The sequence below is a fragment of the Mustela putorius genome, unplaced genomic scaffold, assembly GCF_011764305.1.
Source record: "Mustela putorius furo isolate JIRA1106 unplaced genomic scaffold, ASM1176430v1.1 tig00000275_pilon_pilon_pilon, whole genome shotgun sequence".
Lineage (NCBI taxonomy): Eukaryota > Metazoa > Chordata > Mammalia > Carnivora > Mustelidae > Mustela > Mustela putorius.
The window spans coordinates 34,268,953-34,295,766 of record NW_025421341.1 but is presented as its reverse complement, the minus strand read 5'-3'; the positions used below and the strand labels follow the sequence as shown (position 1 = coordinate 34,295,766).

Here is a 26,814-nt window from a genome sequence, read left to right as displayed (position 1 = left end):
GGTGGCTTGGTTAAACATACAACTCTTGATTTTGGCTCAGGTCATGATCTCAGAGTTCTGAGATCAATCCACAACAGGATCCATGCTCAGCAGGGAGTCTTTGAAATTCTCTCTCTCTCTCCCTCTTCCTCTGCCCCTACCCATACCATGCTCTCTGCTCTCTAAAATAAATCTTTAAAAAAAAAAATCCCTAATATATATATAGATAGATAGAAACATATATAGATAAATGATGGGAAATGGCTTTTAATCCACATAATCAGATATGTGTCAGGTACCATGCAATGATTTGGGAATACAGTAGTAATCACATGATGGATGCACTAGATGAAACACTCACTTTCTTTCACCTACTTTTACACTAAGCCTTTGAAAAACTAATGAACACAGCAAAGCAAGAGAAAAAGCAGAAATTGCAAAATGCTTAACTCATCAAAACTGACCACTATAATTTTTTTGTAACAGATGATACACTACAAAATATTAAAATTATTAAAAATAAAAATACTAGTAATCCTGGGGCACCTGGGTGGCGCAGTGGGTTAAAGCCTCTGCCTTCGGCTCAGATCATGATCTCAGGGTCCTGGGATGGAGCCCCGCATCAGGCTCTCTGCTCGGCGGGGAGCCTGCTTCCCTCTCTGTCTGCCTGCCTCTCTGCCTACTTGTGATCTCTGTCTGAGACATAAATAAATAAATAATCTTTAAAAAAATACTAGTAATCCCTCAATCTTAGAAACAGAACTCTATCTGTAGTTAGCTTTTATTTAACTTTATATTTTTTTATAGTTGCAATCAGTATACCTACTATTTTCATAGCAAGTACTTCTCTGTGATTATACATCTTCCCAATCATACAAATGGGTACATACCAGGTATACTTTGCAGCCATAGTGTAATCCACTAGATTATTGCCCACTGGACATTTACTTTATAACCAATTTTTTGTGGACTATATAGATAGTTAGACAAGAAATACTTTTCTGAATTATGTCTTCTTAAAAAAAAAACCTCAGGGCCCCTGGGTGGCTCAGTGGGCTCTCTGATCAGCAGGGAGCCTGCTTCCCTTCCTCTCTCTGCCTGCCTCTCTGCCTACTTGTGATCTCTCTCTCTGTCAAATAAATAAATAAAAATCTTAAAAAAAAAAAAACACACCTCAAAAGAGTGCAATTACTAGGTCAAAAGACAGACTTTGTCCACTGCCTCTTTCCCTGAAAAAAGAGGGTCAGATCAACACACCATTTCACATTATTGATACTAAGTGCTGATATCCTTTCAAAACCTTTTTACTACTTTAATAGTTGTAAAGTGCTAAATTAATGCAGCTCAAATATGAATTTTTCATATCAAAGATATTTCCTGTTGTTTACTGACTTTATGTCCCTTTGTGTAAACTGTTTATATATCTTTTAAACTAACAGCTTCTTTACCTTTGGACCTATCAGTCCTACATGTATTTTTCATATTAGTACCTAATAAAAAAATAAAAAAACACAATGGGGCAGGGGCACCTTGCTGGCTCAGTCGGAAGAGCATGTGACTCTTGATCTCAGGGCTATAGGTTCAAACCCCACACTGAATGTAGTGATTACTTAAAAATAAAATCTTAAAGAAAAATTAAAACAGGAAAAAAGAATAGGGCAAAAATAGGGAAAATACAGGAAGAAACAAAATCTCACTTTTCTACTTATTAAAAACCATCTTGTAATTTTCAACAATTTTCATAATGTTTGAATGACTATGCCATACCTTGTTCCAAAAACGATTTGAGACTGGTATTTTGAAGATAAAGAAGAGCACAGTACTAAACAAAGAATAAAAATCTTGCATTCACTACACCTGATTTTACTTCTGGCCCCAACCAATTCTGATTTATATATCCTGGCTTTAAAAAAAACGAAAGAAAGAAAGAAAAGATCCAAGGGGCGCCTGGTGGCTCAGTGGGTTAAAGCCTCTGCCTTTGGCTTGGGTCATGATCCCAGGATCCTGGGATCGAGCCCCGAGTCAGGCTTTCTGCTTGCAGGGAGCTTGCCTCCGCCCCTCTCTCTGCCTGCCTCTCTGCCTACTTGTGATCTGTCTGTCGAATAAATAAATAAAAATCTTAGGGGGGGGAAAAAAAAGGCCCAATTCCCAATTTAAAAGTGTGTGTGCGTGTGTGTGTGTGTGTGGAGGTAAGGCTGCCTGAATTTCCCATTCTAGCTCAAAAATCTTGTAACAAAGTAGTTCAAATTTTGTTACTGAGTGCTCATTTCCTCAACTGTAATATAGTTTTTGATATGTCACATATTACATAATTAATAACTATAATAGAAATATTAAGGTAACAGGGCTCCTCAGGCGTTAAGCATCTGCCTTTGGCTCAGGTCATGATCCCAGTGCCCTGGGATCCACCCCTGCTTTGGGCCACACATCAGGCATCAGGCTCCCTGCTCAGAGGCTCAGCAGGAAGCCTGCTTCTCCCTCTCCTACTCCCCCTGCTTGTGTTCTCTCTCTCAAATAAAAATCTTAAAAAAAAAAAAAAAAGAAGATTGAAATGAAAACTTCTCCAGTAAACCAAAAAAAGCCAGAATAACATAATTCTAATGCACCAAACATCCCATATTAAGTGCAAGGTATATGGAGTTCCACCTCAGGGGGTCAGTGTCATTTTCTTTTTCACTCTTTTTTTTAAGATTTTATTTGTTTATTTGAGAGAGAGCACAGAGGGAAAGGGAGAAGCAGACTCCCAGCTGAGCAGAGAGCCCAATGTGGGGTTCGATCCCAGGCCCCTGAGACCACGACCGGAGGTGTAGGCAGATGCCCACCTGACTGAGCCACCTAGGTTCCTCTCACTCATTTTCACAAGAGAAAGATGAAACTAATTCAAGCACCTTTAAGTGGACTTCACTCAACTCCTCTCCCCATTCCCTTTATGAAAACTTTTTCCTGCAGTATAACATTCTTGCCAAAAAGTACATAAATCACAAATGTACAATTCCAAAAGTTTCAATAAAGCAAATATATTCACATAACCAATATTTTAAAAAAAGAAAAAATCTGGGGCGCCTGGTGGCTCAGCTAATTAAACTTCCAACTCTTGATTTCAGCTCAGGTCTTAATCTCAGGGCTGTGGGTTCAAACCCTGCACTGGGCTTCACACTCGGCATGGAGCCTACTTAAAAAATAAAAAATTAACAGAAATAAAAATTTAAAAAATACATCAAGAGCACTCAAAATTCTTGATGTCCTTCCAGTCAACCCTTCCCAAAGTAAGCACTATTTCTGACTTTCATCTCCAAAGATTAGTTCTGTCTGCTTTTTTAACATTTTATGCAAATGAAATATTCCTTTATGTCTGGCTTCTTTCACTAAACATTATGGGAGACTCATCCACAATGCTACAGAGAACCACAGTTTGTTCTTTTACACTGCTAACGGAATCTCACTGTATGGACAGACCACAATATATTATTCTGTTGCTGATTTAGGCTGTTTCTAGTTCTCTGCTGTATCAATTGTGCTGCTATGAGCGTTCCTGGATATGAAATTTAGTAAAAGGTTGTATTTCTGTTGTTCTATGCCTAGAAGTGAAATTGCCAGGAGTAAAATAAGGTATTTTCAACTTCAGTAAGCACTACCAAATATTTTCCCATAAAAACAGTACTAACTTTACCATTTTTACCTGTTTTACTCAGACCTCTAGGATACATTAACATGAGTGCTTCCTCTATAGACAAACACAATTAAAGATGAAGGATTAAAAATAAAGGAGACCTTGACACAGCATCTACCCTCCAGGTCCATAGCTCAGAGACAAACATGTAAACAAATGCATCCATTTATCTCATCTAATCATCATTTTAACCACAAAAATTAAGTTAAACATTATCATCTCTATTATTCCTGTAAGGAAAGGGATACCTGTAGAGGGAGTTTCCCAAGATCACACAGTTGAGTAGTGACCAAATCAGAAATAGAACATGGGTGTTCAGAGCACCTGGGTGGCTCAGTCATTAGGCATCTGCCTTCATTTTGGGTTATGACCCCAGGGTCCTAGGATCGAGCCCCACATGGGGCTCCCTGCTCAGTGGGGACTCTGTTTCTCCCTCTCCCACTGCCCCTGCTTGTATTCCCTCTCTCACTGTGTCTGTCAAATAAATAAATAAAATCTTTACCAAAAAAAAAAAAAAAATTAAACTCCTAATCCTGGGTTTACTCACAAATTTAACCCACTGAAGAAGCAAAAATTCCAGAAAAACTAATGGAGAAAGAAGCAGCTCTGAGATCAAAGTCTAACAAACTCTAAAATGGCAACAGACATACTACACATGGCACAGCTTACAGATAAAGACTACCAACATCTCTATAAGGGGAAGATGGGACTAAAGGTATTAATATCCCAACAGAAATCATGTCAAGGGGCGCCTGGGTGACTCAGTTAAGAGTTTGTTTTCAGTTCAGGTCATGATCTCAGGGTCATGGGATTGAGACCCGAAATCAAGGCTCCCTCCTCAGTGGAGAGTCTGAGTCTCCCTCTACCTCTGCCCTTTCCCCCTGCTTGTGTGTTCTCTCCCAAATAAATAAAATTATGTCAAAATATACAGCTCTGAAAAAATTTTACTTCACTATAAAAATTTTATTCTAGAATTATTTTGAGGGGAAAAAATAACTTCAAGCACCATCTAATAAAATAAACATTTCCAACTACTACTAAACTTATACTGCATGCAAGAACTGCTCTAAAACATCAAAGTACATCTTTTACTACGTAAACGATTACAGTATATTTGTATTTGTGTATATCTGAGTGGGGAGTGAAAATGTCAGAGATAATTAGATCTATATGATTTGTTTTAAAAAATATATATACATTTGTGTATTACCAATATAATTTAAAATAAAAGCTAAATATCAGAAGTCATTCCCAGGCTACTTAGAGGATGCTACCTAAAGTTCCCTTCATGTCTACAAACTCCAGAATTCCACAGTGGCCCATGAGGAACATCCAAAAGGCCATTCTCAGCATTTCAAACCAAAGTCCTCCTCCTACCATAATACCAGCACAATAATCAAGTTGAATAACCAAGTATTTTAGTTTACTTCTTAAATTCTTAACAGAATAACTTGTAAACAAGACTGAAAGTAACTTTGAACTAGAGAGTAACTTTGAACTTCTTTGAACTAGAAGCACATATTACGCTGGCATGTTTTCTTTTATCAGGGAAAAGGGTCTAAGGTTTTTGTAGAGTCCTAAAGGTATCTATGACCTTCAACAAAAGATAAACACAAATTTAAAATGTATTTTCTTCTTTTCAATGTAGCAAACATGACCGTTTTATAATCAAACTATATCTATATAATACATGTTATGTTCTTATATCAACAGTAACTGAAAATGTATAAAAGGTGCTAAAATGTAAATGTACAACATACATAAACATTTTCCCAATGGCAGTAAATACTTGGTTGTTTCTGACTTAATGTATTAAGTATGAATAGGGTTCTTCTAAAAATAAAATAAAATTAAAATGTAATATTGGTTTTAGTCTGGTCTAATTGAGTAGACTTCCTAAGGAGAAAGAGCAGTAAAAGGGCACCTGTGTGCATGTTTGACTCATAGCCAAAAACGGTGTTTATGGAAAACTTCAGATGGAGCAAAGAGGCACTCAGCCAATAAAATCTACAGCTGTGAGACTTGGAACTTACAAGTGCCCAAACTCCAAAAGCAAAAGTGGAATTATGGGACAGACTTTGAAGCTTGTTTATGTGCAAATTTTTCTAGGAAGAAACTTTGTATTCCTCTATTCAGATATATAGTCTCTGATCAACACTAAAAATATTTTCTAACACCAGAGAAAGTAGTGAAAGGAAATCCCATCCAGTTGTTATTTACTTTCTTTCCCTATAATCATTTGTAAACAAAACTCACCATGGCTAGGAAGGAGAAGTTTAAATCTTATATCCAGAGATTTGTAACTTTTTTCCCCATCCTAATTCCTAAGAGGTTAGAAACTGCTCCACTCATTAACATTGTTCCCAAAAACACAACAGTTCCTGGCTGGGAGACACACTGGAGGGGCTGCAGCATATCAAAATCTCCTTGAAAAAATAACTCTTGTGCTTTGAATATACCCCATACCCTACAAGCCTCATGTACAGTCATCTGATGGTTTATACCCAGGCACTGCCTTAGATCTCTGGGGAAGAAGAAGATTAATAGATGGACTTGATGCAGAACTGGAAAGGGACTAGGCACTTTCTAAAGAAAGCGAAGTACACCATGTAAGAAAGAACAGAGGAGACAGGGCTAAAGTTGCAAAGTTGGGAGATTATTCATGCACACAGCAGGACACTACACTCCAGCTACAGCATTTGTTATTCTCAAGTACAAGTTGGTATAGTTACAGACTATATACTAGATTACTTTAGCCAGAGAGAAAATCAAACACCTTCAGGGACAGAGATTTGAATTTAATGAAGAACAATGTATTTAGTCTTGGCACCTTGCTTAATCAAAATTTTTAATAAAAAATAAATCAGAGAACAGATACCTAGCATTTATGTTCATTCACAGAAGAAATGTTTTAGAGCCATCTCCAACTCTAATCAGTAACTCTGTTTAGATAGAAGGGACCATGTGTTTTAAGGTGAAGTTTACATACCATCTATGCCAGTATCAGTTACATCTCAACTAACCTGGTTGAGGTTTCAACCAGAAAGAAACTGAACTGCTCAGGCTATTAAAATGGGAGTACTATGCTCCTCAGTGGACACTCCAAAACCAGTCTACAATATCCATATAATTAGCAACTAGGAACGAGTCTACAGACCATAGCAAGACTTTCAAATTGTAGAAATCAAGAAACCAGAACCCTTCTTCCCTTAAGACATTTCTTTCTTGACAATCATTTTGCCAAATCATTTTTGCCTTAACATATTCTGAAACAGAGTATACTATGGAAAGAGGCTTCTAAGTTTGTAAAATCCTTCACCATCTTGGCTAATTATAATGGTGATGCAGGACACATGGCAAATACACTCCCATGCTTTCTTAAAGGCGGTGTCACACTGTATTTCCTCTGGCTTTTTTACCCCCGCAATCCATCAACTGTCAATTGATATAAAGTATAATTCCCTACCAGTGTGCGTAGGCAATAAGCATCACATCTCAAGTCCCTATTTTATGCTTTTACCTTCTCTAGTTCTGAAGGTCAAAGTTTCCTATGTTATGTCTGAACTTGTACTAAGATGTTTGGCATTCATAAAACAAAGAAGGAATTAATATTTTTCTTAATTGTGGGGGAGGGGAAGGAATCTACAAAGGCGGATTTTACCTTCTAAGTAGCATTATATTGGTCTACATTAATAATTTTCCCAGCAGGCCTTCTTCCATGATTTTACTTTGAACAATCACAGCCTTTGTTTCTCAGATCCTCTTACATGTGACATTTGATCAAAGTTTTAAAATCAGCAACTAATGGAGGTGGAGAAAAGTACTGCTCAGTAAAGGCATTACACAAAGCCAACCCATAGCTCATTTCAAGGTTGCTACAAGCTGGATCACAGAAGTTTTCTAGCTGAACACTATTTAGATGTTAAGTTAAATTTTCTGTACCCTGAACACTTCATCTTACTGCACATAACCATATGCTTCTCAGAAAATCATTCCCTAAACGTTACTAAAGCATGCCTTAAGAAAATTCTTCAGCTCCTTCACATATGTGTGTTTTTCAAAGACAAGTGCAAGGTACCAAACAATTTTTATTCTTACTTGAGATCTCTCCACATAGCCTTTAAAAAAAAAAAAAAAAAAAAAAAAAAAAAGCCTGCGTCCTTGCCCCTCCTCCCCAAAATTCAGGTAACTAAATTACATACATTACCAGTTCTAGAATTAGTGGCATTCTAGTGAGGTGGAATATGAAAAGAAAACTAATAAAATCAATTAATTAATTCATGCCTAGAAGTCCTCACCCAAGGAAAATCTTCCCCAAAGAAATGGAGAAAAAATTTTAAAAAGAATAGTAAAGGCAGTATCTCACACTTCAACATGCTATATAAGGAAAGACGGCTGAAAGGAAATCTTGCAGGGAATTTTATCCCTTTGAACTTTCAAATAAACTCTTAAGTAAGATTATGCAAACTTACTAAAGACCGGTCCTGATTAGAGGGAAAAAATGCACCCCTTCTCCAAGTCAGTTCTGGAGGCTTTCTCCAGAATTGTTAAGGTTTGTGTTGGGTAAAGAAAGACTTCCTAACAAACCAGCATTCTTTTCCACATGATCAGAGCTAATTGGCCCCCCTGCAGACTAAGTGACCAATCACATCAGCTTCAGTTGAAACTAGCCCCCACGACATTATAAACAGAGGAATGTGAACTGTAAACCCAGTCCAAGAAGAGAACTTACAAGCTAGACTTGTAGATTAAAGTTACCTTATCAAAAAACAGACTCCGCAAGTTTCCTCAAGACCTACCTGTGCAAACACAAGCTGACCCAGCAAAAGAACTGGTGAGTACATAAAATAATATTCATTCTTATTTCTTTCCTTAAGGGGAACAGAGAAAGAAATTGAGTGGCAAATAGGGACAGAGCCAGACATCGCCAATAGATTTTTAAAACAAAGATACTACCTCTAGAATCATACATTAATTTTCTTTATGCTTTTTCCTTAAATTTTGAAAATGGAATTAATAGCCCATCTGAGAGCATTACTAGAAATTTTCCTGTTTTATTAAATGAATACTAATTCCGCATTATAATATGGAAATCAGTAGAAAGGAAAGGCCCTAGAAAAAATACAGTGGCTTTTTTGTTTTTATCCCCCTTCCTTGGCTTTTAAATATATATATATATCTTTCTTTTGGAAGGGATTAAAAAAACCAACATGAGTGTACAAGAACAAATGAGCCCCCCCAAAATATATTTTTAAGCCATGAAAAGTGATGAATACTTAATTTTAAATGTCTTTTTAAAGCCAGAACTACTACCGAAATTAGTAGATGCTTCTACAAATAAGAAATTAAAATAGAAAAGAATCTCTGAGCTTATATAAGAGAGTTAGAACTCACACTGTTTGCCCCAATTATAGAGGGTAAGAGAGATGATTCTAAGACTCTAAACAGTTTTTACACCAGTTATAAGCAAATACATAGTAATACTGTGATCATTTAACATTTGTATTTATAGCCTATTATCTTAACTGTTTAATATGAACTACAATACCACCTTACAACATGGCAATAGAAAATATGCAATTTTAAGTGCTACAAACCAAATGAGAAAAATGAATCCTAATTTTCACAGCCAATGAAGCAGCCAAACTATCATTTTTATAAAGTATTATTTTTTTCCACCAAAGTCTGTAAATGAGCAAATACTTTACAGCCCACACACAGAGATACAAACAAACCTTCCTAAGCTTCAATTTTATTTTCTACTGGGCTCAGTTTGTGAGAACCATATAAATACAAACCAAAACAAAAACACATTCAACGGATATTTGTACACCTATAAAGATATGAAAATTACTTGGAGAGAAAATCTACACGTATCAGGCAACAATAATGTAATTTTTAAATACCATACAAGCAAATGTAAAACGACATAGGAGAAAAAAGAAAAAATATCATCTAGAAAACCTCTGTCAGTTGAGGGAAATGAAATTTTTAAACTTACAAAGTTTAAAGAGAGCATGTTACTTAATTCCCTTTCATCTCTCTCTTTTTTTAATATAAGAAGGCTGGCCAAGGAGATTGGGTGCCTTGCCCAGCTGACACGGCTGTGGAACCAACAGAGCCAGAGCAGGGTCCGCTAGATTTCCCACCTGATGTTCATTTACTAACCCATAATGCTTACATGAATGCAAAAATGAATCCATTAAATGGAGATCAAAATCTTATTCTCTCAACTACTCCACCCCACCACACAACCTAAACAAGATTGGCATGTACATAAAAAGGAGAATGCTTCACTGTTTAGATATTAGCCTTGACATTCCTGTTCACAGGCTTTTCCATGTATTTAGTTAGCTGCAAGAGAAAAAAAGAAATTGTTGAAGCCTATAGTGACTGTTACAAAGCTGTAGGTAACAAGTAATAACCCTCAAAAAGCCCAAATGATAATACTTTTGTTAGCTATAATATATACAGAAAGGCTATCTCCCTGAGTAATGAGTTTTAGAACTTAATAAAGTAGGTTGAAAATCAAGAGTCAAGGAACTTTCCCTCCTAAAAAAAACTACCATGAAACAATCAGCAATTAGTAGCATTCACCAGGACAGTGGTTCCTTAATTGCAGTAAGCGCTAGGGTACAAGGTAAATGATGGGCATTTTCACATAGGCAGGAAGCAACAAACAACAAAGGTGAAACTAATATAATGTTACAAACCAATTTCACCTCAAAAGAAGAAAAAAAAACCGTAAAGGACAGTGCAGTGGTTTACAATCTTTTGAAGGCAGACTATTATCATTCCTTATTATATCTTCTTCAAGTGTCAAAAATGCATTTTCTTTTATAAAATTAGTATGATACGTTCTAAAAATTACTTTCTCACCTGACAAAATACAAATTTGGAAATGCTATGTAAGAAGTCTCCTCTCCACATTTTGCTTTAATTTGTACTGGTTTATAATATCCAAAAGATTAGACTATGTAGTAATTGTAGTTGTGCCGATCTTCAAATTTTATGTCTTCTTTAACTGAAAATACATTTCTTATCTACAAATCACAGGTCTAAACCTAAACACTCCTAAAGACCAAATATTCTGTAATGACTCTTAAACAATTAACTAGTCAAATGGAATGTAGTATTATTCACAAAGGCTAACCAGGATCAAAATGTCTATTTTTGAAGCAAAACATTACTGACTCTGAACTCTGGACTTGGTATGGAATTCATTAACACTTACTACCTTTGGGATCCTAGGAAACTCACTATGCTTCAGTTTATCTGTAAAATGGGAATTAAAATGGTACTTACTATTTCAAAAGATAAGGAACATTAATAATAATAAAGCAGCCAAGACTGAAAGGTTACTTTGCACCAGGCATTGCCTATGGGCTTCACATAAGTTAACACAAGTAACTGGTATAATTCCTGCCACATAATAAGTAATACATACTGGCTAATATTTTTAATCATTACTGTCATAAGAATCATGTATGGGGTTAACAATGATTTAAGACAGATACCTGAGATAGTTATGGGGACCAGAAGAACATCTACTAGCAATGCTAAAAACATGGCTGTCAAAGACTATCTTATGAATACAAGGTCAGTCATCTTGGGAAAGATTTTTTCACCAAACTTTCTAAATAGCTTCTTGTAGTAAGAAAATTAACCTGTAAAGTTAGCCAGATGTGGATAATAATACAAATAATCTAAGGCCCCCATCTACCTAGTGTATGTTTCTAATCCTTGGTGACATCATCTAGAAAACGGGACAATAATGTCTATCTTGCTGGGGCACGTGGGTGGCTCAGTCAGTTAGATTTCTGAATCTTGATTTTGGCTCAGGTCATGATCTTAGGATGAGATCTCTCTATTGAGACTCACCTCTGGTGTGGGGCTCTGCAACCATGGCAGGGGAGGGGGTGGGGTCTGCTTGAGGATTCTCTCTCCATCTTCCTTTATCCCTCCCCCCACTCTTCTCCTCTCTCAATAAATATTAAAAAAAAAAAAACTATCTTGCTGAGATACCAAAGAATTAGAGACAATGCAATATAGAAGGTACCTAGCACAGTGCCTATGAAAATTTTACTATTGCTGTTGTTGTTTACTTTCAAAACAACAGATAAGGTCTCCTAAAACACTTAAAAATCTAACAAAATGAGTCATTAAATAGCTGTGCTGAGAAAAAAAAAAACACAAAAGATAATGACCACTCGTTAGAATAATGAATTATAAAGCATTAATGACTTTATAATATGAAAATAAAATGGTTATCTCTATGGCTACTCTAAATACACTTTAACCATTATCCCAGTGTTCCATGAGTAATACAATCTGAAGAAAATACAAGAGAATGTCTCTAATATCACAATACGTGTTAAATTAGCCTCAGGGGAGGAGGGAAAGTATATACCCAGCTGGCCAATGTCCAATACCAGTATCACAAGAAGGCCCACAGCCCCAAAGTCTCTCTCTAGAATGGGAAGGACTCAGCAAGCCCAAGCAACACGCTCCTCCAAAAGCCTCTAGTCTTTAAGTGCCATTGTCATGCAAAAAGTAAGGAAGGGAATACACAATACTCTCCAGAGCATCTATTTCTGAGGGAAAGCAGCTAGGCAGAGTCAAATGTAAATTCCTAGCACTGGCCTCTGGCAAAAAGAAAGGGAAAGCATAGCTGCATCTTCCATTCTGTTCCTGTGAGGCTCCACATAAAAGTCTTAAGACACCTTTGATATAAGCAAGAATCAACACACAGAAAGCATACCTTAGACGACTTCTCAACACACAGAGAAAAGCATACCTACTGTTTTATAGTTCAACTGTTTACAGCTAAAAACTAATTACATTAATTACCTTTTAAAAATTGCCATGGGGCGGTGCCTGGGTGGCTCAGTGGGTTAAGCCTCTGCCTTTGGCTCAGGTCACGATCTCAGGGTCCTGGGATTGAGCCCCGCATCAGGCTCTCTGCTCAGCAGGGAGCCTGCTTCTCCCTCTCTCTCAGCCTACCTCTCTGCCTATTTGTGATCTCTCTGTCAAATAAATAAACTAAATCTTTAAAAAAAAAAAAAATTGCCATTTGGGGACACCTGGTTGGCTCAGCTGGTTAAGCGACTGCCTTCAGCTCAGGGTCTTGATCCTGGAGTCCTGGGGATCAAGTCCCGTATGGAGCTCCCAGCTCCACGGGGAGTCTGCTTCTCCCTCTGACCTTCTTCCCTCTCACGCTCTCTTCTCACTCTCCCTCTCTTTCTTTCTCAAATAAATAAAATCTTAAACAAACAAATAAACTTGCCATCTGGGGGATACCTGGGTGGCTCAAGTCATGATCCCAGAGTCCTGGAATCAAGCCACAGATCAGACTCGGGGAGCTTGTTTCTCCCTCTGCCCCTCCCCCCTTCTTGTGTGCACACACACGCATGTGCTCTCTCTCTCGCTCTCTCCAATGAATAAATAAAATCTTTAAAAATGTTTTAAAATTGCCATTTGGTGCCTTAATGGTTATTTTAGTTCATTAAACTTGAAGCTTTTTTTTCTGGCTTACTTACTCTCAAAATTAGTGTTATTGGGACACCTGGGTGGCTCAATCGGTGAAGCATCTGCCTTCAAATTAAGTCAGGATCCAAGGCTCCTGGGATCAAGCCCCACATCAGACTCCCTGCTCAGCAGGGAGTCTGCTTGCTTTCTCCCCAATCTGTCCCAGCTTGTGCTCTCTTTCAAATAAATAAATAAAATCTTAAAAACAAAACAAAAACAAAAAACTCGTATTACCTAGGAATCTCCACCTAGAATCTCATATTTTTCCAAGAAAATAATTTTCTCCTCACCCCACAATCTAATCAGAATCTAGAATATTCAGAGGATGGCAATCCATTAGACATGGAAAGAATCCATGAAAATGGCTGCAAAGTGACAAAAACAAAGCCTATTCATAAAACTTTGAAGAGGCTAATTAAAAAGCATACATTAGAACTATGGATCTCTAAAAGTTTAGTCCTGTCATAGGGCAGAGTTCAGCTTCAAAACATCTGCAGGCAGTTTAACAATACATTTTCAAATGATTTCTAGTTATTTACACAGAGGAGTACATACATCTAACTTATTTCTTTTAGTCATGAATTATCCATAATTATTAATTATGAAAAATTGTTATTTACACAAATATGTTTAGTCAAACCAATAAATACTTTATGTCTGGAATTGAGCAAGAAAGAGACAAGGATGTCAAAGAGACACAAACCATAACACCAACCTTCAGTGATTTTGAAATATACTTGGAAATATTAAAATGCCAAACAATATTTTAACAGTCATTCAAGGAAACAATAACAGACAGCCTAAGGCAAGCCATGATAAGGTAGCAACTGAATGGCTTAGTCAATAAATGCCCCCTTCTGTGATGAGCAAAGAGAGAGAGCTGTCAGACTGGGAAAGTCTGCCCAGTAGCCAGGGAAGCATTCCAAAGAGAGCAGCAAGTGAATGAGGTCTCAGAATTTATTAGTATTAACTGTAAAACAGTTAAGAGCTTACTAATTTATTCTTGGTTTCAGATAATTACAGTCTGAAATGGATGGCAGTAACTGCAAAGTTATTGCTCCTCTTCTAACTCAGAGCTACCGGAGGATGGTCACCAAGGACGGCCATAGCACACTTCAAATGGATGGTGCTCAAAGAGGTCTTGCATATCTGCGAGATGCTTGGGGAATCCTAATGGACATGCGCTGGCGCTGGATGATGTTGGTCTTTTCTGCTTCTTTTGTTGTTCATTGGCTTGTCTTTGCAGTGCTCTGGTATGTTCTAGCTGAGATGAATGGTGATCTGGAACTAGATCATGATGCCCCACCTGAAAACCACACTATCTGTGTGAAGTACATCACCAGTTTCACAGCTGCATTCTCCTTCTCCCTGGAGACACAACTCACAATTGGTTACGGTACCATGTTCCCCAGTGGTGACTGTCCAAGTGCAATCGCCTTACTTGCCATACAAATGCTCCTAGGCCTCATGCTAGAGGCTTTTATCACAGGTAATTATTTTTGTTCTTTAAAAAAAAAAAAAATTACAAGTGGTTTGGGAAGGGGATTCAGTTATAAGCAACCGTGCTGTAGAATAATTTAATTTGCATTATTAGCAGGTAATGTCGAAGATTGAAAAAGAAAAGTCTAGGGCCAAATGAGAGGTGACATTATAAGAAACCTGACTCTACACTTAAATTTTACCTGTTGGAACTCCTAAAGAAAAAAAGGACCATTATGACACTAACTTGCAGCAACATCTTACACCAAAAAATATTAACAAGAGGTCTAAAAGGCATTTTTCAGATAAGCTAATTACTTCGTCAAATAAGTGGATAAATATGTTAAATGCATATTTTGACAATCATTTTACCTAACAGAGAAATGTTGATTTTTTTTTTCCCTTTACTGGGTTAGAATATCCTCCTCTGAGTTTATCTGTTCAACATTTATTCTTCATCAGTGATCCTAGAGCACAATAGTCAGCATTATATTTAGAGATCAAGTAAGTATACACATCCTTACTGGAAATATGGTTACAAAGATTATGAAATTTTATTTATAAACCCTGATAACACATTAGACTTTCCTCTAATTAAAGTAGGGCTAGTGTCACTTTTATAAGTGATATATATATAGTTTAAAAATCAAAAAACAAAAAATAAGACCTGACTTTAACACATTACACAATAATATTCTGAAAAAGTTAAGTGACGGGCCAAATGAAGAACAATCTGGAATGAAGTCCAGTGTGCTGCCAATTGGCTCTATAATTTGTAACAAATCACTTAACTTCCCTACAGGAATTCTTAAACTAGGTCAGTCATTAGATAAAAGTTAGAGGATCCATGAAATTAGGAAAAACTTGAATCTTTTTTCACTAGCGCCTAACTGAAAATCGTCATGTCCTTCTACTACAAACAGACAACAACAACAAAAAAATAGTATCAGCAATACTGGTAACTCTGATACAAATAGAAATCACAGATATTTTCATATCCCACTACAGTACTTCAAAAGTATACTATTAAACCCGCCACTATATTTTATTGTTTAGTGCATTAAAAAAGCACATATAGTACTATAATTTTTTAAATGTTCAACTCAATTTCAGTGTATTTTGCTACCTTCATATATGTATGTTATGTTTATGCACTTAAAGCATAACTCTGAGAAGAGGTCCACAGATCTTTCCAGCCTGCCAATAAGATCTGAGGCACTGAAGTAGTTAAGAAATCCTGACCCACAGCTTGGGGGCACACAGAAGATGCACTTTGGAAAAGTACACTGAAATCACCACAGAGCCAGAGCCTTCTAAAATAAAAAGAGGAGGGAAGGTTATATAAGTTTCAAAGATTAAAAAACTGCTCAAAATGTGTCACGCATTCTACTGTCCCCTCCCTACGCCAAAATCATCCTATTCTCAATCTAATTTTTACTTCAATTTGAAACAATATCATTACAAATGAAATTCATTTATTTTCTGTTACTTTTTTTTAAGTGGGGGCAGAAATGTAATAAATGACCATTCTTACACTTTATAAGAAATGAGAAGACGAAGTTACACTTCTATGTAACAAAATGAATTCTGCTTAACCCTTTTGAAATCACAGCTTTTAAATAAGGATTTATGTACATTGTGAAAAATTCTTCAGGCAAATGAGACTACCCAAATCAATGTGTTCATCAATTCTTGACTCACTTGGAAGGCATGGCATCAAAAAATGTATAACTATTTGATACATCCTTCTCATTCAGAAAAGGTATTCATATTTTAAGTGTTCGTTCTAAAAAAATTCAATGATTTCTAATTTAGGTGCCTTTGTGGCGAAGATTGCCCGGCCAAAAAATCGAGCTTTCTCAATTCGCTTTACAGACTTAGCAGTAGTAGCTCACATAGATGGCAAACCTAATCTAATTTTCCAAGTGGCCAACACTCGACCTAGCCCTCTGACCAGTGTCCGGGTCTCAGCTGTACTCTATCAGGAAAGAGAAAACGGTGAACTCAACCAGACCAGTGTGGACTTCCATCTTGATGGCATCAGTTCTGAGGAATGTCCATTCTTTATCTTTCCACTAACCTACTATCACTCCATTATACCATCAAGTCCTCTGGCTACTCTGCTCCAGCATGAAAGTCCTCCCCACTTTGAATTAGTTGTGTTCCTCTCAGCAATGCAGGAAGGCACTGGAGAAATATGCCAAAGGAGGACGTCCTACCTACCCTCCGAGATCATGTTACATCACTGTTTTGCCTCTCTGTTGACCCGGGGTTCCAAAGGTGAATATCAAATCAAGATGGAGAATTTTGACAAGACTGTTCCTGAACTTCCAACTCCTCTAGTCTCCAAGAGCCCAAACAGGACTGACCTGGACATCCGTATCAACGGACAAAGCATGGACAATTTTCAGATCTCGGAAACAGGACTGACTGAATAAGATGTCTTCATTACACCCTATTTTTTAATGTATTAAATATACGCAGCCAGTTATGCAGCTACTTTTTCTTCATATCTCATGTTTTCTCTTTTTTCAATGCTGATTACATCTCTCCGATTACATCATGGTAATCAAGCCTGTGTCCATAAAAATGGCTGAGCTAACAATACACATTCTGGAAATATAACATTCTACCTTACAAGTTTGTATCTGTGGTTATCTGCTGAAATCAATGCATCTCAACATGACAGATATTTATACAGAAATATTGGTGGATTTATAATAAAGTGGTATGATACCACTAATGAAGGTAAAACAGGACAATTAAGTTTAACACAGCCAAACTCTAAAATCAACCACAAATCTCTCATTTTCATCTGCAAGTTGAAGCAGCAGTCTAGTCTTAAACCTAGCTCCCTGGGTAGAATGATGATTTCACAATATTTAATGAACATCCTTCTAAAACTGTTATTTTTTCAAGACAACAAGATCACTCCTCTGGTTCTTCATACTACAAAACTGGAGTAAGTATTACCCCCTTAATTTTTTGACATCTAAGAACAAAAATTTACACACAAAAAAACCAGCAAAGTATAGATTTATACATAGCTCTAAAAGCATTTCAGCATGATACTCAAACACATGCACATGTTCATGTATTTGTGGTAGAAACTGATCAGATCAAGTAACAGATCCAGCCTGAATGAAACCAATAAGGTGGTATTTTTGTAAGGAGATGCAAAATTCTATCTACTGTAAAGCCACCTTGCATAAAAATCAAATAGTGATTTAAAAATTATAATCAATGATTCATTTGAATGGCTTCTGACCTAAGTAAAAACATTCCCTTCTTACCTATGATCTATACAATGGTATAAAAAAAATGACACCCTAAGTAACTCATAAATGCAAATATATTTAAGTTTCTATAGTTATAAAGGTTTAGTTACATATCAAATAGGAAAAACATCTCCAATAGATAAATCAAAAAATTGGGCAACAAAGTATTTTCAAACCCAAATTCCTGTTTCCAACTTCAAATAGTTTTTTCTACAAACACAAAATGAGTGTTTATTCACCAGTAGGAGGTTGGAATAGATAAACTCTATTATTTCTTACCAAGTCTAATACTCCATGAAAATTATGCTCTCTCTGTTTCAATTTTTATTTTACATATAGTTAGATGAACTCTTCCCCTTACCTCCAGTTTAATTTATAACCATTCTCTGCATACTTTTAATTTTGATTAAAAAAAAAAAAAAAAACTGTCCTTAAAGTAAACAAAAACCAAAAAAGCTTACCCTATCAGAATTCAAGTAGATTCATGGCTGCTCTTCTTTTCTGAATTCCCCTTATTCAGGTTTAGTAGGAAAAATGAAAGACTTAACTCTCCCCATTAATAACGATCCAGCCAGGAATCATCCCATGAAATAAACACGAGCCTAGTAAAGGCAATCAGTTGTGAAGAGTAGGACGGAGCAGCAAGTCACATTTTTCTACTCTTTGATGAAAAGGAAAAGAAAATAAAGTACTCTGGAGTGCTCTAAGAGCAATAACAACAAAAAAAATATCAAGGACACAGAAACTTAGTAATTGTAAACTTTTGCTGTTTAAAAACTTTAGGCATTCTTAAACACTAGTCAGACCAATAGAATTTTTTTCCAACCCAGAACTGTCGTTAACACATACAGACAGCACGAATTCTTATTTCTATAATAAAGGAACCAGATTCATCTAACCTGTAAAAATAAAGTAGTATCAAAGATTTACATGGTATGTTTTTTCCTAAGAGCTGTACATCACTTACACAGATCACAACTCCACTACTTAAGTGAAGCTGCTCAAAGTAACAGAAGGAAGTGAGCAGATCCAGGAAAAGTCTCTCCACAGACCCAGCATGTTCCCCATCCAAGTCACAGAACTCCCAAAGTACACTATGTATATATAAGCTCTGAATCTGAAAATTAGATGTGACTTCTCTACACACACCCAAAACAACTGTGTTGATATACTAATGCTACTTAATAAATGTTTTTCACAAGTAGACAACTAAGAAATGCAATCAAAAACTTCTGTCTAGGTAGTTGAAAGCTTCTGAAAGCACTGTTCATGATTCTTTCACTTACTTCAGAGAATCACAGTTTCTACATTAAGGATTAAGTTTTCTGCTAAGGTATCAGTATCCTTTCAGGAGAAGGGAGTGCAAACGCAAAGAGGGGTAAGTACTGGGAGGTGGGAACAGCAGCTCTAACTCCTGGTTCTCTGGCTCACTAACCTTGGAGCCCAGTGACGCTATCTTGGACACATGACTAGGAAGACCACGTTGGAATTAACTTTACAAGTGCTTTAGGAGGGCGCCTGGGTGGCTCAGTGGGTTAAGCCTCTAACTTCATCTCAGGTCATGATCTCAGGGTCCTGGGATTGAGTCCCGCATCAGGCTCTCTGCTCAGCAGGGAGTCGGCTTCCTTCTCTCTCTCTCTGCCTGCCTCTCTACCTACATGGGATCTCTCTCTCTCTCTCTCGATCTCTCTGTCAGATAAATAAATAAAATCTTAAAAAAAAGAAAAGAAAAAAGAAAAGATGCTCAGGAAACCAATACAGATAGCATGACAATCCCAACAAACTAGACAAGTAATTACTAAAAATCATAAGGCCTAGATCTATGCACGTATAAGCCTATAATACCTACTGCTAACAGCAGTCTTATAACCAAAAGCTGCTATGTCTACTTTAAAGAATTTCACACACATGGGGCACCTGGGTGGCTCAGTGGGTTAGGCCGCTGCCTTCGGCTCAGGTCATGATCTCAGGGTCCTGGGATCGAGCCCCGCATCAGGCTCTCTGCTCGGCAGGGAGCCTGCTTCCTCCTCTCTCTCTCTGCCTGCCTCTCTGCCTACTTGTGATCTCTCTCTGTCAAATAAATAAAAAAATAAAATCTTTAAAAAAATAAAAAATAAAGAATTTCACACCAAAATGCACTAATTGGTATCACATTGGGCTGAACCTAATGGTATCAACTAGATCAATTTTTATTTCTTAATGATCTTCCAATTTCACCCTCACAAAATCATACTACAAGATTATTACCAGAACTGATCTCTCCCTCCCCAGCCATCAATTCCTACTGAATAGCAATTATAATTCTAAGGTTAGAGGCCTTCTCCACCTCCACATTTCTCCCTTACTGTGTTCACAGAAAATATTCAGGATTCTTGCCCAGATGTCTGTAAACACACCCATTTCTCTCCAAATAAAAAGTAAATATATGATATGAACCATCTCTAATTTTAAAATCAACAAAGTCATTCTGGAAACTTTGGTATTCTGGAACATTTAATACTTAAATTATCTTAATTTGATGTCATAGCACATCTCACAACTGACCAAATATATCACCCTGTCCCAACCAAATTACTTTAGTACTGCCGTTCTTGAAGAGTGCACAATACAATTATGAGATTTCTTTAATCTACAAATATTTTCAACAAAAGAGGATTACTTGTAAAAAGAAAGCCTCAGAATTATCAGCATAGTTAATACAACTTGAAGTGAGCATCTTGTCAAGAAACATTCAATAAAATCCACTATGATTTATTTGAATATATGTATGTGAAACTTGCCCTGATATTTTAGTAAGAAAAACTTTCCTTATATTCTTAACCACTTCACATCAACTTGGCTTTATGGAACTCATCTTTTAAAAGATATACCTACAGAGGCAAAGGGAAAAAACCCTGTATTTTTAAGAGTGGTTGGGGAAATAACCCAAACTGAATATAGTTAAAATAACGATGAAAAAGGAACTTTACACTCTATCCAAACCACCAAAGTATGACAATGTGTCAAACAGTTAAAATCAAGCTATTGTCTTAACAGGGAAAACACTGCTTTCCCAGGCAACCCAAGTCATTTTCAGACAACTCTATCAGGCCTTAAGATTGTGTCAAGTTTCTGCCTCCTTAAACCTGCCCTTTATATTCATACAGATCAAGTTCAATTCCTCTTTTATGACTGTTAAGTAAATATTTGCAGAGAGTAACCCTAAAAACCCTCCTCCCCAATCCGTCCTGCCCATATTCTTGTCTGCTATGTAAACAGCTCCCCTTTCCCTCATGCATCCCCCATCACAGGAGGTCAAATGTGCCAAACATCCTACTCCAACATATGGATCCCTTCCAGGTGTGGCCCCAGTACTGCACACAATACTTAAGCTGTCCTGTGTCAACATAAAAGACAGCGGGCGTCCCTAGCGCCTGCCTCATGAGGACACTTTAGTCCTAGTAAATGCTGCGCTCGGCACCATCCTGCTGCTGGTTTAACACTGAGCCCGTAGTCAGCTGAGAAGGCTGTGCCTTTCGCCAGCAGAATGCTATGACACCATTACTCCATATCTTCATTTCTAGAGTTTATACTAGAACTGCTTGCCATTTTCTGCTGTTGAACTTCCATTTGTTTTTGTTTTTGTTTTTTTTAAAGATTTTATTTATTTATTTGACAGACGGAAATCACAAGTACACAGAGAGGCAGGCAGAGAAAGAGAGGAAAGGAAGCAGGCTCCGCGCTGAGCAGAGAGCCTGATGCGATGCTCGATCTCAGGACCCTGGGACCATGACCCGAGCCGAAGGCAAAGGCTTTAACCCACTGAGCCACCCAGGCACCCCTAAACTTCCATTTGATTAGATCTGATCTCTTGTTCCATCTTAATTCTGATCTCAAGTGCTACTTGTGCCACTCTACAGCTAACCCTCTAAATACCGAATGATTTGAAAATCTGATCACACACCAACACTGTCATCTAAAGAAAAGGAATATTTATATAACACCTAGCACAAGGCCTATCACAGGAATAGGAATTCAGTAACTGTTGAACAAATAAAGAGGAGTCCATACACTCTTACTTAATCCTAAAAATTCTGTAAGGCATTCTACCTCCATTCATTATGAGACTACTAAATATCTGAGAACTTAGATTACTGGTGATCTTCTGACCTGAAACCCTATATTCTTTAAATTACCCCTCATTATCTCTCCTATTCACTGGCAAAAGTACTGTATCAGACATGGATGGGAGCAGAAGTACTAAAAACTGTCCCAAAATAATATTTATCCAATAGTCTACAATACAAGTAAAGCCATTCAACTAATAGTAAGTTATCTACCCAGACTTCTAAATTTCGTGCTATGCTCAATATAAATACAACTGACCATTCCCGATGTCAGGTTAATGAGAAATTTAAACTACTGATCTGCTAAAATGAATTTGATATGAAAGCAGTGATGCAAATTTGACTGTTTTAATTACTAGTGTTAAAAAAATTCACAAATCACCCTGTGATATTTACATACTTAACACATTTTTGAGAAATGTTTATTCTTGTCAGATATAATCATGCTGTGGACAACTTTTCTGGTACTTCTGGGAATTTGGAACTTGCATGTGGTTTTTATAACTCCAACATTACTGTGAATCAGCATTTTTTTCCTCTCAGACATTAACACCTACTGGCAGTTTGGAAGGTAGTACCTTTAATCAGTCAGAAAGCCCATCTTAACCTTTAGATTCTTTAATTCTTTTTTTTTTTTTTTTATTTAACAGATGGAGACCACAAGTAGGGGAGAGACAGGCAGAGAGAGGGGGAAGCAGGCTCCCCACTCAGCTGAGAGCCTGATGTGGGGCTCGATCCCAGGACCCTGGGACCATGACCTGAACCAAAGGCAGAGGCTTTAACCCACTGAGCCACCCAGGCGCCCCAGATTCTTTAACATAAACCACAATCACTGAAATCATGTTCTCTTACTATGCATCTTTTAAGTCAGTGGCTACCTTAACTATAATTTATTTTGACTGCTCTCATCTCAAAACAAGAAAAAAAGACAAAAAGATTATACGTCAAAAAAAAAAAATCAGATGAATAAAAAACGAAAGTAACTGGGATGCCTAGGAGGCTCAACCGACTGAGCCTAGGTGGCTCAGTCGGTTGAGCCTCTGCCTTCAGCTCAGGTCATGATCCCAGGGTGTTGGGATCACATCCCACACTGGGCTCCTTGCTCAGGAGGGAGCCTGGTTCTCCCTTTGCTTACTGTTCCCCCTACTTGTGCTCTCTCTCTCTATCTCTGACAAATAAGTATAATCTTAAAAAAAAAACAAAAACAAAAAAGAAAACACTAGAGTAAGAATTATTCATGCTCCCTGATACAAAAACAAGCCTTCTAGCATTTTCCTTCTTTCTTCTCACCCCATGAGATGTATCTACATTGGAAAAAAGGAGTTAAGAGACTGAATTTCAGTTCACCAGACAGTCTTAATAGAGAATATATGCCTCACAAAGAACACACAAACTTAAAAAGTTAAACCATGTAAATCCTAATGGTTATGTTCATTACCCCTGGTTTCATACAGAAGAGCCCTTAAATAACCATGGAAGTACAAATGCAAGTGATGCTACAACCCCATCTACTGGAGAGATGCAGGTAATGGAGTCAATTTTCAATAAATGTATCTTTGAGCCTTGTTACCAACTATTATCAATGAAATCCAGATAAAAATACTTCAAAACAGTAAGCAAGCCTTACCTACATCTTTTCGTCCTGGTTTTTCAAAACGTCTGTCACCTCTAGAAAAGATAAAATAAGTTTTCAAACAAGACTTGAGAGTAATATATAGATTTCCCATCTATGACACCCACTGCCCTATCTTGGTCCAATAGCATTGCTTTCTTTTCCAAATTATAGAACAAATGCATGGTTACTGCCTAACATTTGGAAAATACAGAAGAGCACAAAGATGAAAACAGAAATATCCACTATCTCACTTACCAAAAGCTAGATTCTATTGACCCAGAATTGTTCTTTTTATAGAGATTTTTTTAGATACATGATTTATTTTAGATACACGCTATACATAGTTTCATATACTGCTTTAAAAATATATTTCCCTACATCATTAAATATTTTCAAAATCATCCTAACTTTAATGATTACATAAGCATTCCACTGTGTGGATGTACCATCATTTAAGAAACCACACTGATATTAAGCTGTCTGGCTTGTTTAGAACTACATTATAAACATCATCACAGTAGACATCTTTGTACACATAACTTTGTGCAACTGCCCTCTCTCATCCAACAGACATCACATAAAGTCATAAAGAACAGAGACGATGCTTTGACTAACAGCAACAAACAATAAAATGTCAATTTTCAATGCCTCCAACTGAATGCTAAGCAAACAGCAAATCTGATTAGCTATGAAATATCCATGCTGGCACTAACAAATGAACCTATTTATCTAGAATGTTTCTTCCTTTAAATAAGGATCATTTATATAGCTTGATACTCAATTAACAGCATTTTTTAAATGAAACTGTGTAACTATACACAGAAGTACCTCCTCTGTAGAAAGCAGAAAAACACGTTTTTTTACACCAAAGAAACCTTTATACCAAGATCTGGATCTTTTAGTTACCTTTCCTCCCAGCTCTGTGACCTATGCATTTCCCTGCCACCTCCTCGACCAAACACACCCTCTACTTCATCAAAGCTTCTTTGGTAGAAACCACATTCACCTCTGCCTCTGCCTGAAAATAAGAAAACAGAAAAAATGATACTCAGATGTCAACTTTGGAACATATTCAACACCAAAGATTAATCTCTGAAGTTCTGTCGCTACACAAAGAGAAGATCTATATTTAAACATTTAGCAAGGCCTGATGGATCTTTACCTGAGAAACCAATAATGGCACCGAAGAGGCTACACCACAGGAGGTTTAGAGAAACAAGTTAGAAAGGGATATAAGAGTCCCAGTCCCAGGCCTGAACAAGAAACAGTATCAACGTTCAGTTCTTTGACATAAAAGTTCAACAGTAAAATTCTAAAAAGATCAATAAACTATTACTACAAATTGGATATTTATTGGATTGTTTTCAACAAAACTGAAAGATTTAGAGAGCTTGCAAAGACAGCTGATAAAGTATAAAAGCCAAGCATAAATGTTAAAATAATTTATCTAACTCCACAGAAAAGCTAATTTCATAGGGTTTGTTACTTTGTGAACTAACCCATAAAGGATATTCCACAGCAACAAAGGCACTCTTTTCCCCTCTGCTCAAATCTTCAAATAGGAAAAGTTATCAGGATCAAATATGAACCAGAGGGCTGGTGAGAATGTGCCAAATGCAGGGAGGTACTGAGAGGCTCTAGGTGTTCAAGGATAAACTGGCTTTTACTGAAGGCAATGTGGTTAGATCTATCAAAAATTGACTCAACAATTCTAACTACAACTTATCCTAACAGAAATACACAAATATGCAAATAAATATATATTAAGGAGTTTGTTGCAATGTAAAACACCAGAAACGACCTAATCAGTAAATTAATTGTGATAAAATAATTTGGGAGAACACTATGAGGCCACAGAGGATAAAATGCTGACATTGAAAGAAATCTACAACGGTCCTGTTGAATGACAAAAGCATGCCAAAGACCAATACTTAAATAAATAACTCCACTTAGGGCACCTGATTGGCTCAGTGGGTTGAAGTCTCTGCCTTCGGCACAGGTCATGGTCTCAGGGTCCTGGGATCGAGCCCCGCATCGGGCTCTCTGCTCAGCGGGGAACCTGCTTCCTCCTCTCTCTCTGCCTACTTCTCTGACTACTTGTAATCTCTATCAAATAAATAAAATAAAATCTTTAAAAATAAATAAATAAATAACTCCACTTATACAAATGATAGAGCTGCAGTTAGAGTCTGGAAGAATGTACATTCAATTGCTGATCTGGGGACAGAAAGCAAATATGAACTTTTAGCTTTATACTTTCTGTGCAATGTGAGGTTTTCTCAGCTAAAATGCACATCTATATTCAACACACAGGTCAGAAAACTGGGAAAGGGTGGGGAGTCCAGGGCTGTACTTAGATGAAATCTTAGCCATCATCCATAGCGTGACTTCTTTAACAGTATAAACCCACCCAAAGAAAAATGATGATGGGAGCACCTGGGTGGCTCAGTCTTTAATCGTCTGCCTTCGGCTCAGGTCACGATCCCAGGGTCCTGGGATCGAGCCCCGCATTGGGCTTCCTACTTAGTGGGAAGCCTTCTTCTCCCTCTCCCACTCCCCCTGCTTGCGGTTCCCCCTCTCGCTGTGTCTCTCTCCATCAAACAAGTAAATAAAATCTTTTAAAAAAAGAAGAAAAATGAGGACAAATCTTGAACAAAAGCATGAATGCATTCCAAAGCTAAAAACAACTGAGTTAAATAATTATTGCAAATATCCAGCAGGATTTCTATTTCTTCCTTAAAGTTTATCAAAACCTCAGAATATAGTTGTACCTTATACAACCTTATTATGAAACACACACAATTGTATCTGGGTAATCTTAGGAACAATGGGCACCCTTTTAACTAATCCAGATAATCCAATTCGTCATCTATAAAATGGAAGTGAGGACTAGGCTTGACCTATAATAATCTTAAAGTTATCTTCCAGTTTTGTCAATCTAAATATACATCAACTTAAGGTTAACTCCCAGTTCCAATACCTCTCTCCTTAGGATATGTACACATTTTATCTAAAATCCTGAAACAGGGGCGCCTGGATGGCTCAGTGGGTTAAGCATCTGCCTTCAGCTCAGGTCATGATCCCAGGGTCCTGGGATCAAGCCCTGCATAGGGCTCTCTGCTCAGCAGGGAGCCTGCCTCCCCCCCTCTCTCTGCCTGC

The 26,814-nt window shown here is 37.2% G+C and overlaps 2 protein-coding genes across 6 annotated transcripts in view; one reads left to right on the top strand and one right to left on the bottom strand.

Moving 5' to 3' along the window:
* GIGYF2 (GRB10 interacting GYF protein 2) overlaps positions 1-26,814 on the bottom strand; it is a 148,760-nt gene that overhangs the window by 64,223 nt on the left and 57,723 nt on the right. For 4 of the 5 annotated variants that reach the window (XM_045078909.1, XM_004773488.3, XM_004773489.3 and 1 more), the window contains 2 exons: positions 24,562-24,673; positions 23,668-23,708 (listed from right to left, as the gene is read on the bottom strand). The exons of the other annotated variant lie outside the window; for it this stretch is intronic. In XM_045078909.1, the coding sequence (XP_044934844.1) occupies positions 23,668-23,708; positions 24,562-24,673 (153 nt within the window). The remainder of the gene's footprint in view (positions 1-23,667; positions 23,709-24,561; positions 24,674-26,814) is intronic. 5 annotated transcript variants of the gene reach the window in all.
* On the top strand, positions 8,193-19,508 carry KCNJ13 (potassium inwardly rectifying channel subfamily J member 13). The gene is made up of 3 exons (XM_004773493.3): positions 8,193-8,483; positions 14,191-14,666; positions 16,472-19,508. Exons 2-3 carry the CDS (start codon positions 14,207-14,209, stop codon positions 17,092-17,094), a joined length of 1,083 nt encoding a protein of 360 aa, XP_004773550.1. The 5' UTR covers positions 8,193-8,483; positions 14,191-14,206; the 3' UTR covers positions 17,095-19,508.

What these genes read in the sequence shown, in the direction of transcription:
- KCNJ13 (XM_004773493.3), top strand. Translation starts at nt 14,207, where the DNA reads ATGGATGGCAGTAACTGCAAAGTTATTGCTCCTCTTCTAACTCAGAGC. An exon ending in GCTAGAGGCTTTTATCACAG is followed by an intron (nt 14,667 to 16,471) that starts GTAATTATTTTT and finishes TTTCTAATTTAG; the next exon opens with GTGCCTTTGTGGCGAAGATT.